The 13,737-nt window shown below is 38.1% G+C and overlaps 2 protein-coding genes and 1 non-coding gene across 3 annotated transcripts; 1 reads left to right on the forward strand and 2 right to left on the reverse strand.

Moving 5' to 3' along the window:
- Positions 1–6,323: 6,323 nt before the first annotated feature.
- On the reverse strand, positions 6,324–7,493 carry LOC115725450 (uncharacterized). The gene has a single exon (XM_030654978.2). The coding sequence runs from the start codon at positions 7,070–7,072 to the stop codon at positions 6,551–6,553; it is 522 nt and encodes a 173-aa protein (XP_030510838.1). The 5' UTR covers positions 7,073–7,493; the 3' UTR covers positions 6,324–6,550.
- Positions 7,494–11,445: 3,952 nt separating this feature from the next.
- On the forward strand, positions 11,446–13,413 carry LOC133039291 (uncharacterized). Its single transcript, XM_061118152.1, has 3 exons — positions 11,446–11,616; positions 12,457–12,887; positions 12,996–13,413. The coding sequence occupies exons 1-3, from the start codon at positions 11,446–11,448 to the stop codon at positions 13,411–13,413; spliced, it is 1,020 nt and encodes a 339-aa protein (XP_060974135.1).
- On the reverse strand, positions 11,887–11,993 carry LOC133039531 (small nucleolar RNA R71). The gene has a single exon (XR_009688669.1). It is a non-coding gene; the product is annotated as a small nucleolar RNA R71 (small nucleolar RNA).
- Positions 13,414–13,737: the final 324 nt, after the last annotated feature.

Genomic DNA, 13,737 nt, shown 5'->3' on the forward strand with positions numbered 1-13,737 from the left:
CCGCATACAACAATGATTGGAGCTATGCACTTTATAAAAAATAAAGAAAGTAATGAATTTAAATTTAAATTGTAATGTGTTTTTTTCTAATACTTTTTGTTATATAGTTACATCTAATATAACATAAAAATATATATATTTAATATTTACACCTAATTATTTTTATTATTATTATTTATTAATTTTCTACATTTTTCTTATTTTTCTATACTTACAAATTTTTTAAAAATATTTTTGAAAAGTTTATTCAAAAGAATTTCTTAATTACATGATATTATCTTACAATTTAAATTAATTATTCTTACATTATCATTTATAGATACTCTTCATTCTCTCTATTCGGCATCATTATTTTTTATATATATAAATTTATCAATCGTTATATTTTTCTTTTCAAGATAGTGACGATTACAAGTGAAATACAGTGATAACAACAATTTTAAATTTAGTGACAAGCGAGATACAATGATGACAACAATTTCAAATCTGATGAATTTCATATAGATTTATCAATTGTTATATTTTTTTTTCTTAATTCTATTTTTAATATGAGCTTAATCACACAAAAATGATATTTATCCAATTACTAAAATTCTATCATGTGCTGAATCTAATTTAATTTATACATACTGTGAAAACTTTATAGAAATATATGTCTATTAAATTAATTAATAATTATCATTTATTGAGTTCAAAATAATTAGAAAAATTAAGACTCTAAAATATTAATTTATTTTTCTTTTGTTATCAAGAGTTAAAAAATAAAAAGGTTTTTTTTATTTTTATACTTTAAAACAATTTTTTTTTTTATATTTTTACGAAATTCTACATAGAAACCCCTATTGCAACTAGCGCTGCAACCTAAATTGCAATAAAAAAACGTATAGAAACCCTTATTGCAATTAGCGCTGCAACCAATTTAAAAACCCAAACTGTAAATTTAAAAAAAAAAAAAGTTAAAAAAATAATAAATAGGGTAATTCCCCAAAAATAAAACACAACGCACACGAAAGCGCGGTTTGTTTTCTAGTTAAGTATATAACTAATCATATGCAATTACACATAACTTCAGCCTAATACAGTTAATGGATAACATAAAGCGTCACTTCATTCAAAACAACTACTCAATCCCTTAAAAGACGGTTCAAACAAAATAGATCATACCTATTGAGAAACTAAGAATCATTTTCTTTAATGTGATTTTCATGCAACTAAAATACATATTCAGACGCACCCGTTGTTCATATCATGTCAGTGCCTTAGTCCTCACTAGACTTACCTTCTTTTCTTTGCATTCTATCTGAACCAAAAACTAGAAGATTTGTTGTTCAAAAGACAAACAAAAACAGAAAAAGAACTAGAAGGTTTCAACAGAAACATCAAATTCTAGTTTTCTCAACAAAGATTAATGAATTCCAAAGAAAAACAGATAATCAGCTAAAACAGGTGGAGCTAGATAAGATAGTAAATATCAAAAAGTCTAAAGCCACCATATTACTAGCAAAGTAAAGTTTTACAATTCAAAATAGCATGAGTGAACTTGACATTAGTCACTACCAACAATAATATACTTGAACCGAATTTTCCATCAATTTAAAAAGCTGCATTTTTTCTCTATATTGCTTTATACTATTTAACAAATAAGCCCCATCCATACTTTTGTCTATTATCATTTAAAAAAGGAATTGTCGACAGCTACAAACAATCGGGTAGCAGCACAAGAACAACTGATTCAGAACAGTAATTAGTACAAGTCATAATAGATAATTTGGGAAATATAAGGGCAAATGCCCTTGACACCTTCTACCTAAATGAAAAAATTATAATGGTAATTTAGGGTACAGTAGGCAAAGCATAGCAAATAGTTAATGCCAAAGTCTTGATGCAAGTTCCATGCTCTTTTCATATGAGAAAGGATGACATATAATTTATCTTGGTCTTTGGACTCTTTACAAAGCTTGGTTGTACAAAACATGACCATCATATATGTATCTGTTAGGCCTTAGGGTATAAATAAAGAGGGTAATTGGGTAATTGTAATGGGAGGGATTGATGCTATATATATGAGTGAGTAAGGAGGGTAGTAGGGGAGAGAATTATTTTGCTAAAGTGAGCGTTAGCGCTTGGGAGAGAGCTGGGTCTCTCGAATACCCAGCAACTTGTTCTCTTTGTCACTCTAATATCAATATACTTGCTATTTCCTATTGTTTCTACTGTTTGGCTCTATTTTCTTTTATCTTGCTACTGATTATACCCAAAATGATAGGAAATTCCTATCAAATGGTATCAGAGCATGATCTTGTGACCTCCGTAATGGCGCCAAGACTACCGCTCTTTAATGGAGATGACCCGTATGGCTGGGTTCTTCGCATAGAAGAATATTTCCAAGCTTATCAAACCCCAGAAAGTAAGAAGGTTGTCGTGGCTCAAGCGTGTTTGGAGGGTGTTGCTTGGAGATGGTTTCAAGCAGTGGAGGAGCAAGATCCAATCAAAAATTGGTTGGAATTCCGCATCTCGTTATTCAATTGCTGCTCAAAAATTGATAACGATCCGTTTGACGAATTGATGGCTCTCCGATTTGAGAATTCAGTGCTAGAGTTCTGGGTTCGGTTCATTCCAATTGCAGCAAGATTGCCGGACATTCCCGAAACCTTGCTTTGTGACATGTTTATTGGGAATCTTCCTGTCAAGGTGAAGAAGAAGGTTCGTGAATATAAGCTGAGAACACTCCCCGAAGTCATCGCCAAAGCATTCTTCGTTGAAGGACAGCTGAGGTTCTGTCATCAAACTAGCACACAGGAGGAAGAGTTGCAAAATAATAGGGAACAATTTGTTGATCTTCTCGAGTCTCCAACGGAAATGGTGGAAATCAAAGGATCAAAGCATGATTTTCAATCGGAGTTTCTCTCTGAAAAAGAAGGGGAGAATATATTAAGCCATGCTACATCGGAGATAAAGATCGATCTACCGATGCTTGAGACGGTGCCAGTGCTGGACAGGGAGGAGTCGATCTTGCCACTTACAAGGGAAATCGCACACAGGGTTGATCGACGAAAGACCAAGACAGGAAACGATGCCGATGTTGAATGACCATCGGCGTGAGAAGACGTCGAGGAGCGGGTGTGGCCGATCGTGGAGAGAAAGCAATCGGCCGCCTTCACCGGACGAACGTAAAGTCGCGTATAGGAAGAAGACGGCCGACCGCAGAAGCTACAATATTACGTTATTGTCTCATTTGTTCTTACAACCTTACCGGGGAGAGGCCCAAGCCATGGAGTCACTTCCTGCACTGTGCCCACATAAACAAAAGTCCAAAATTAATTAATCAAGTGTATGAGCCGGCCCTTTGGGATCCTGGTAAGACCCATGTCACCATTTATTCTTCAACTCAAGTGCATGTCCTATCTATTTCAACAATTGGGCTTATCCATTGGGGCCTTGAGAAGGCCCATGAAATTTATTCTTCTACAAGTAAAAGGGATACGTTCCAACAGCATTCCATGGGAGACTTATTGGCAGATCAAAATTGGACAAGGATGTGCCAAGCATTTCTTCAGGTTTTACTCTTGAAAACACTGAAGATCTTGCAGCAACAGTGTATCAGAAGTCTTTGACAGAGGAAAAGTAAGACTTTCTATTTCTTCTCCACACAGAATTTATGGAAGCAATAATTCAAATATGACTATTTGCCTCATCTTAATAGTACCATCTTATTCTTATTTGTTTGGGGCTTCTTGGGTTGATGAAGGGCGACAAAGCACTGGGGTATGGAAGAGAAAAAATTGCAAATTTATTTGGTGGATTTTTGATAGAGGAAGAAAATTTTGCTCTCAAGAGTTTTTTATATGGCCAAGCTTACACTACACCTTTTGGGTCATTAGAAAAATGGGGCAAAGAAAGCATTTGATTTTAATTAATAGTCACTATTACCGATACGTGTCATTCTTTAGTTCTCCAATGGTGACTCATCATGTTTATCGGATAAGGCCAATTCTTGCTAATCCTCTATTTTCACTTTGGTTATATGATGATAAAGGGGGTTATCCATCAAGAATTTTGAGACAAATCATCCAACATTTAATTTTAAGTGTTGATGCTATTGTTGTGCTTGGTACTATTCCTTCACTGATGATGTTTCCAGGACTTGATGTTCTCATCTGGAGGGTCAACAAGGCTTCTCCTATTCTTCTTATTCTTCTTCAACAGTGGCTTCAGCTTTCATGGGCTTACGATAATGATATAAAAAGTGGCAAAACCACTTTTCCCTCGGCAGAAAAAGAATTTAGAAAATGCTCAGCAGAGTTGGAGTATTTTGTTAAGAAGAAAACTGCAGTAGGCAAGCTCATCAACATCACTTTTCAGGGGCATAACAAGGAGTTGAAGAGCAAAATGCATTTGTTGGACTGGTTTTTCGAGAGAGGTCGACTTGCTAAAACTTGGCGCTTCTCTCACAGCTTGCTCAAAATGAGATTTCTGCTGGGTTCTTGGACTAAGAATGAGCAAGGTTGGCAGTTGAAGCTTCACGTTCTTCACCTTGAGGACAAGGTGAATTTCGGGCGGCCGGTATTGTTAGGCCTTAGGGTATAAATAAAGAGGGTAATTGGGTAATTGTAATGGGAGGGATTGATGCTATATATATGAGTGAGTAAGGAGGGTAGTAGGGGAGAGAATTATTTTGCTAAAGTGAGCGTTAGCGCTTGGGAGAGAGCTGGGTCTCTCGAATACCCAGCAACTTGTTCTCTTTGTCACTCTAATATCAATATACTTGCTATTTCCTATTGTTTCTACTGTTTGGCTCTATTTTCTTTTATCTTGCTACTGATTATACCCAAAATGATAGGAAATTCCTATCAGTATCCTCATACCGACAAGCAAGAATAAAAATGATTGCAGCAATGAAAAAAAAGGTCAATGGAGTGCAATGACTACCTGAGCAAACTGATATGCCAATTGTTAGTGTTTGTTATTTGTTGTTCTGGTCCAGTTAGGTTGTTAAGAGTTAGCAGATATGTTGCCGAGGTTTATATATAGGAGTCAGTAAGGAGAGTAAAGGAAAAAAACAAAAACAATTTGGCTAGTTAGGGGAGAGGGGTGGCCTCTTCAATCAACACACTACTTTCAGGGGGTGAGTCTAAGACCAGTACTTTGTTACAGCAGTAAATAGGAATTTCGTTCATCTTACAATTCATTTCAGTGGTCAGAATCTGGATACTTGGTAATTGGTACCTATCAACTGGTTTCAGAGCCACTGTTTTGGGGAAAAAGAGAAGCAAGAAAATTGAGAGAAGCATGGACAAATGTATATGAAACAAGAGGCAGTTTGTGTGAATTTGCAGAGATTACAGATAATAAACAAGCATCTGGAAATTATATGAGAGAATTTGGCAAATATTGGTGTCCTATGGAAAAGTTGGACCTTATTTCTTCCATCTAATCAAAATATAAAAAGATGAACGCGTGGTTGCAATTTCATGAAACAAGAATGACCATAACATGCATAAGTTGAGAATCACAACAATATGCAAAACAAACTTATAGAACTAAACAGCATCTCTGTCCCACCTTGTGAAATTAAATAAAGAATGAAAACAAAAAAACGTGTTAATAAAATTCATTAGAAATTAAAGACATTAAATTATAAATCTGGAGAAAACCCCTTCAATGTGAAGATTCAATAGGCCAAATGAATGTAATCCGATGATCATCCGCTAGTAGAAAGAATTGATAAATAGAAACATGAGTCACTTTCTATTCAAAATTGGAGCTGATAAAATCATCAAAATCATTTAAAAGATAGTTCAGACGAAAAAAAAAATGTTTTTGAATAAAGTAAGAAACTAAATTTCATTTAATTTTTCAATTAGCAGAACAATAAAATTTTGTAAGACATGTTGGCCATTTCTTTTGGGTTATTTTCCCCCTCTCTTTGAGTTGTAACTATTATTAGGTTTGGTGTATCTTTAACAGGAACAGAAATGAATCAATTTTCTGTGCTTTTTCATAATATATATTCAGACATACACAAATAGGTTTTTATATTATGTCATTGCCTATGCACTCACTAAAATCTATACAATTTTAACTGCCTTGTCATTGCTTTTTATATGAACTGAGAGCAAAAAGCTTTCAACAGCAACGTAAAAAGCACCAAAACCGAACTAAATTTTACAAAAAAAAAAATATATGATTTCATTTGGTAATTGGTATCATTGTACCATAACACAAGGAGGAAACTATGTTCAATGTCAATGTATAATCTATTCAGTAAGAAAACCCAACACTGAAACAGGCAGCATTATAAGAAATTTAGTTCAGGAATCCAATTTAGAAAAAACCCCATGAGCTGTAGAAACTTTAAGTATCAATAGATGAAACTCATACAAAAAGCTCAGCATATATTTTAAGTCCTGGCAATAGCACATGAGTTCAGGCATAAGTTATTAAGGTTTATATAACCTTCAAATCAAGAACTCTATATTAGCGATTCTAATCACAGTTTCATAATTTCCAGAACAATAAAAACAAAAACTATATGAAAACATAGCAAATCTTAACTAAGATAAGCCGGAATTTTGATGCGAATGAAGAGCATACTCATGATATAAGCAATGACGACGGAGGAGATCCCGGCGGAGGCATAGGAGACCTTCACGCTCTTCGCTCGATTGCGATCGAGAGCGAGATCCATGAGAACAATCCCCACTCCACCAAGCACAAACATGAAACCCGAAGACAAACCCTCGATTATGTACTGGCCGTTAACTCGCCCAGGGAGGAACACCACGGGTCGGACCGCCCCTGTGGCCCTGTCCTGGGTGGAGCCAATCCCTGGGGGCTCGACAATGACGTCGTAGACAATGCCGGAGACCACCATAAAGTACGTCAGAAGGACTAGGGCGTAGACAGTCATGGGAGAAGGTAAGGTGAAGGTAGGAAGCTTGAGGCGTAGACGCGGCGTCCGGAGAAAGCTGTACGGGATCAGACGGAGTGCGTGAAAGAGGGGATCGACAGAGGTGGAGGATGAGTCGCCGGCGGCGGTAACAGAAGAATGGGTATCGGATTTTGGAGCCATTTTGGTCGGTCCGATTCTCTCGGGTTTGGAGAGCAGTCAACTTAATTAATTACAGAAGTAGCATCTACTTACTTCTTACCAAAAAGTCCCACATCGAAACTAGACTACCGCCTAAGCATATACAAATTGAAAGCCCAAGTTTTGTTTAGTACAATTTTGGGAGTGCTGTGGGTGGAGAGTGGTCCACGTGATCATATAACCCTAAACCCTAGCATATTGGTTCTGATATGTGTATGTAAGGTGGGGTTTTTTATCCGACTAGTTTCCCCCAAGTGATCCATAAAGAAACGTCGATGCCCTCGCGTGTTTGACCATTCTCCTGTGGTTTGCTCCTCGAAAGATTTGAAGGTAGTGCCGCTACACATGCCTGTGGCTTGCGGTTACTCATTATCCTCATCTTTCGAACACTCCTATTTTTGCTACTTAGAATGGTAAAAGTAAAAAATATCATATTTATGTGTCCTTATTTTAATATTCTCAAAAAAAAAAAAAAAATTACTTATTACTATTAACTATCAAATTTATTTTTTTGTTACATCAAATACTTTATATTTTTTATATTTTAAATGTTCAGCTTTTATATTTATAAAAAATTAAAAAAATTACAACTTTTTTTTTTTTGAGAAATTTCACTGTTATTATAGATTAAAAACATTTACAACAATAGAGAAAACAGGATAGGGAATTTCTCCTATCCAACTGTTGCCCCTGATTTTGCCCAGTATACGTGGACCAACCGGACGGGGACACGTGGATCAAAACGTCTTAATGCTTGAATTATTTGCTAAGTCTTTGTGATATAAAGCAGCATCCGAGACATGCCTCCCGGAGAAGGCATGCTGAGCCCCATACGCTCCCGGATGCCCAAGTAATACTAAGGCATCTCCGTAAGGTGTCAGGCTTCCCCTGAGCAGTCAATTCGCATTTAATGCCGCATGGGAGGAAACGTGTTGGGACTGCTACACGCAAAAAAGTCTGACGGCACAACCCCCAATCTGCAGCTGCGAAGTAATGATCATTTAAGTCTATTGACGGCTACACTGTGAAGAGTCACATCAGTCAAAAGACAATAAGGACATTCCACATAAAAGCCCTACTACACCTAGGGACTTGACCATGCATTACTCATGGTATATTCATTGGGAATACCCATCTTTATGGATTTTACAAATACACATGTACAATAATCCTGGGAATTACCCCACCAAAAACACTATAAATACCCCCTCAAAGCTCATTAAATGAGGTCGAGAATCTTGGGTTGCATAAGAGCAAGAAGAGTAAATACTCACCAAGAACATTCTCTGTATTTATAAGAGTAAATACTCACCAAAAACATTCTCTGTATTAAATACATCCATAAATAACACAGACTCGTGGACTAAGGCTCATTAACGCCCCAACCACGTAAAAATCCTTCTCTAATTTTCTTACAGTTCTCGTATCTTATAATATTTTATCGGTTGCCGAAAACCTCGGTCAACATTTTGGTGCTTTCATTGAGAGCTGAAGAAAGCTTCTGCAAAAATACACTTCACATTACAAAAATGGTGGAGACTAGAAGTACTCGTCAACCTCGCCCTCTGGAGGATGCTCAAGATCCAAATGAGGAAGATGTAGCCTCAAGAGCAGCTGAGGGCTCTGAGGAAGAAGAAGGAATTCCTGACGATGACTACGAGGGAAACCACGATGAGTATGCCTACGACGAAGGTAGCTACTCAGAGTTGGTGCTTCTAAGGCAAAAAGCTATCGATCACGAAGGTGACGCTGGCCATGCAAAAAGCCATGGAGGCGGCTGGCATCCACGTGCATCCCAAGGCAATGACTGCTGGGCCTGGCAAGGAACTAGAGGAATCCTCGCCTAGCACCCAACAGCGAAGGTCTAGAGAGCCTAGCCCCATAAGATATCCCGTTGAAGGGAACCAAAAGAAAAACCCTACCTCTACCCCTGGGCGAAAGAAAAAGGCCCAGGATCCGCGAAAGGTCCGCTCAGATTTCCCTAAAGGGAAAGGTCCGCAGAGGGGCAAGCTCCAAAAAGGGAGTCTTGGCCCTCACGATCGAGAGGACCGAAAAAGCGTTTCCGTGCACCAGGAGCCCAGAGGCAGAGGAAGAAGAGGACAGAGATATCCTCCGGTTGATTTGAGAAATCAAATCAATGGGAATCAAGGTGACCTCCGGGATCACCTTGACCAAAAGAAATACTGGCCCGCAGTATCCACGGGAACGTTAAATGAAGGAATCATGGCGGAGCTCGCCATACTCCGAAAAGATATTGTCCGAGTCTCCCGTAGACAAAAAGGGGACGACTCCAACTCAGACTGTGAGGACCGGGAGCCATGTGCTAAGCACATCCTGGAAGCAAAGCTCCCCAAGAATTTTAAGATGCCCGAAATGGCAGCTTATACCGGGAACTCCAATCCAAGCGACCACTTGTCGCGGTTTAACCGTGTCATGACGGTCATGAGAGTCAGCAATGACGCGAAGTGTCTGTGCTTCCCGCTTACTCTAAGCGGGTCCGCAGAAGAATGGTTCAAGAAGCTAGAACCAGGATCCATGGGCTGTTGGAACAAGTTGCAGACCAACTTCCGGAGACAATTTTTCGTCGCACGAAAGGTTGATAACTCTAAGATTTAGAGTTATTATCATATCTTTAAGCTTGAATTTAATGTGAATTGTGGATCAATTAATGTTTATATTGTGTATTTGTGTCTAGTTTGTTGTGTCTTTGTAATAAATGAAAGTGTGTGTGTTAGTAAGTGTTAAATAGACTTATGCTATTGTTTTTATGTGTTTTAAGCAGAAAAAATACAAGAATAGGTATTTGAAAATTTTTGGGACAAGGGGAAAAAGGAGCAGGAAAATGATTATTGCTGACTGGCATTGCTGTAGCATTCATCGCGTAGCAATCTGTCAGTCCAGTAAGTTTATTTTGGCAGAATGTCCAGCTGGCTTTAATGAAAAGAAAAACGAGCTGAGGTGGCGGAATTTGGCTAGTGACTCAACAAACATGTGGAAAATGAAGGACAAGTGGGTGATGATTGGGATTTCCAATTAGGGTAAACTTTGGTACCCTAATTGGGGAACAAAAAGAAAAGGAGAGGATGAATTAAAAGAGGGTGGCTGCACTTTTGAATAGAGTACGAAATATACAGCAGAGAAAGAAAAGTTTCAGAGTACTAAGAAGGAAGAAGAGTACAAAGAAGAAGAAGATTGAGAAGAAGGAGAAGAAGGCAACATTCAAAGAAGGATTTGAGCTCAATACTCATCTCTCTTGCTCTCCACTTCGTTTTGTATCATTTTCTTCACTTTAAGCTTTTCTTTAACTTCATGAATAACATACTTTCTGGTTTTGAGTTTCAAATTTCAGCTATGAACTAAACTTGTTTGAGATTTGGGTGGTTATAAACCCTTGTATGGACTAGTGTTTTGATTTTGCAATGATGAAGTAATCTTGGCTTAGTTCAATTAGTTGTGATGAAATGTTGAATGAATGTTAATTTTTGGCCATTTTTAACATTTAGCAAGCTAGATCTTACTTGGAAAAGTAAGACCTAGTTGAACCCTTCTAATTGATGCATGATTTTTACCTTTATTTTTAGGTATTAATTAGTAGTGAAATAGGAATATTTTGCTACCATGTATAACTAAGGATTTGATGCTTTATTGGGCTATTTGTGATCTAAACTGATGTAGGAATGCATTGTGAGGTTATGAATGGTTAGTTGCAAGTTTTGGAAAAAGCTTGCTGGTTTTTGTTGAAATTTGTTAACTCTGCCAGGATTGCTGAGTCATTGCTGGGTCATTGCTGTATCAACTGGGACATACAAGTGGAAATTAATCACCCAAGTCTATTTTCTAAATCTGAAATTACCACCATTTTAATCACTTTTAGTTCCTTATTTTTAGTTTATTTAGTTTAAAAAATTAGTTCTCAAATTTAGAATCAAGGCTACAAAATTTTCTCATGAATTAATGTGTTACTTTATTTTATTTTTATTTGAAATTCTTGGAATTAATTTTAGTTGATTTAACATTATTTAGTAAAAAGTCCCTGTGGAGACGAACTTTGATTACTTATCATTGTATTACTTGTTTGTGATTGTGTACACTTGCGCAATTATAAAGCAATATAATTTTCACAACAAGTTTTTGGCGCCGTTGCCGGGGACTTTAAGTTCTAAATTTTGTTTTATCAACTAATTGACATTCTAAGAATTTTTGTGCTTTTAATCTTGCTGGTTTGTCTTTGAAATCTCAGGTATCTATAGTGTATGAACCAACAAGAGGACTTTGAACTTGCTCCTATTGATCCCGAGATTGAACGTACATTCCGAAGAAGAAGAAGGGTTCAAAAGGCTAAGGGCCGAGACATCATGGCTGAGAATTTTGATGATGAGGGGATTGCTAGACAAATTGCTAATCCCGTCATGTTGGCAGATGATCGAGCAAGGGCTATAAGGGAGTATGCAGCCCCCATGTTTAATGAGCTCAATCCAGGCATTGTGAGGCCTGAAATACAAGCACCGCACTTTGAGCTCAAGCCAGTGATGTTTCAAATGCTCCAAACCGTGGGGCAATTCAGCGGGATGCCAACTGAAGATCCTCACCTCCATCTCCGTTCATTTTTGGAGGTGAGTGATTCTTTCAAGATCCAAGGAGTAAGTGAAGAGGTGTTAAGGTTGAAGCTATTCCCATTCTCACTACGAGACCGAGCTAGATCATGGCTCAACACTTTGCCGCCTGATTCTGTGACCAATTGGAATGACCTTGCTGAGAAGTTTCTGAGGAAATACTTTCCTCCTACTAGAAATGCAAAATTCAGAAGTGAGATCATGTCTTTTCAGCAACTTGAAGATGAGTCTACAAGTGATGCGTGGGAGAGGTTTAAGGAACTTTTGCGAAAGTGTCCACATCATGGCATTCCACATTGTATTCAGATGGAGACTTTTTATAATGGTTTGAATGCAGCTTCTCGAATGGTGTTAGATGCATCGGCCAATGGTGCTATTTTGTCGAAGTCTTACAATGAAGCATTTGAGATTTTGGAGACCATTGCAAGTAACAACTATCAATGGTCCAACACTAGAGCTCCAACAAGTAGAAAAGTGGCGGGGTCCTTGAGGTAGATGCAATAACAAACTTTGACAAAATGTACTCAAATGGCTTCCATGACGAATGTTTTGAAGAATTTGAGTATTGGGAACGCTAAAAATATTCAACCAGCTGCTGCCATTCAAAGTGAAGATGTCTCATGTGTGTTTTGTGGAGAAGGGCATGTGTTTGAGAAGTGTCCATCTAATCCGGAGTCCGTTTGTTACATGGGAAATCAGAATTTTAACAGAAACAATGGGGCATTCTCAAACTCTTACAATCAATCTTGGAAGAATCATCCTAATTTTTCTTGGGGGGGTCAAGGAGCAAGCTCAAGTACCGCACCAGCCCAAGGAAGACAAGCATATCCACCGGGTTTTTCACAACAACCCCGACATTCACAACATGCTCAAAATGCCCAACCAAGCTCTTTGGAGAGTCTTATGCGGGATTATATGGCAAAAAATGATGCGGTGATACAAAGTCAAGCTGCCTCTCTTCGAAACTTAGAGTTGCAACTTGGACATTTGGCCAATGAATTGAAAGCTAGGCCGCAAGGTTCTTTGCCTAGTGACACGGAGAATCCAAGGAGGGATGGGAAGGAGCAATGCAAATCCATTCACTTGAGGAGTGGCAAGCATCTGAAAAATTCCGAGGAGGAAATAAAGGGTAGTGGGGAGCCCACTTCAATCCAAAATGACGAAAAGTTGAGTAAAAACTGCCCGTAAAATTGCCGATACTGCAGACCGGTTGATACAAAGCACGGGTCGGCAATCCGACAATCGTAATCCGCACCAAGATGTACTAAACCACCCCTTCCATTTCCTCAAAGATTTCGGAAACAAGAAGAAGATGGGCAATTCAAGAAGTTTTTAGATGTGTTGAAGCAGCTCCATATCAATATTCCATTGGTGGAAGCATTGGAGCAAATGCCAAATTATGTCAAGTTCTTAAAAGACATTTTGACGAAGAAAAGGAGGTTGGGGGAGTTTGAAACTGTAGCTCTTACCGAAGGATGCAGCGCCATGTTGAAAAGTAAGATTCCACCGAAGTTGAAGGATCCGGGTAGTTTTACAATCCCTTGCTCTATTGGGGGGCGGGATGTTGGAAGAGCCTTATGTGATTTGGGTGCAAGCATCAACCTCATGCCTATGTCGATCTTTAAGAAGTTGGGTATTGGTGAAGCACGTCCTACAACTGTTACATTGCAACTTGCCGAGTGTCCATGGCCCATCCGGAAGGAAAAATAGAAGATGTTCTAGTACAGGTTGACAAGTTCATTTTTCCAGCTGATTTCATCATCCTAGACTATGAAGCTGATCGAGATGTACCTATTATCTTGGGTCGACCATTCCTTGCTACCGGGAGAACTCTGATTGATGTGCAAAATGGGGAGCTCACAATGAGGGTGAATGATCAAAAAGTCACCTTTAATGTGTTCAATGCTATGAGATTTCCAGATGAGATAGAAGAGTGTTCCCGCATAAGTGTAATTGATTCGCTAGTGGCTGAAAAATTTCACAAGGAAGCTTGGAGGGATGAGAAATTTATAAGTTCTTTTGATGAGCTTGAAG

Source organism: Cannabis sativa, chromosome 6 (genome assembly GCF_029168945.1).
Source record: "Cannabis sativa cultivar Pink pepper isolate KNU-18-1 chromosome 6, ASM2916894v1, whole genome shotgun sequence".
Lineage (NCBI taxonomy): Eukaryota > Viridiplantae > Streptophyta > Magnoliopsida > Rosales > Cannabaceae > Cannabis > Cannabis sativa.

Excerpts from the sequence above, each read along its gene's own strand:
- LOC115725450 (XM_030654978.2), bottom strand. The coding sequence starts at position 7,072 with ATGGCTCCAAAATCCGATACCCATTCTTCTGTTACCGCCGCCGGCGAC.
- LOC133039291 (XM_061118152.1), top strand. The coding sequence starts at position 11,446 with ATGGCTGAGAATTTTGATGATGAGGGGATTGCTAGACAAATTGCTAAT. Across the intron at positions 11,617-12,456 it reads CGCACTTTGAGCTCAAGCCA|AATCATCCTAATTTTTCTTG; the intron begins GTGATGTTTCAA and ends CAATCTTGGAAG. Across the intron at positions 12,888-12,995 it reads AAGTTGAGTAAAAACTGCCC|ATTTCGGAAACAAGAAGAAG; the intron begins GTAAAATTGCCG and ends ATTTCCTCAAAG.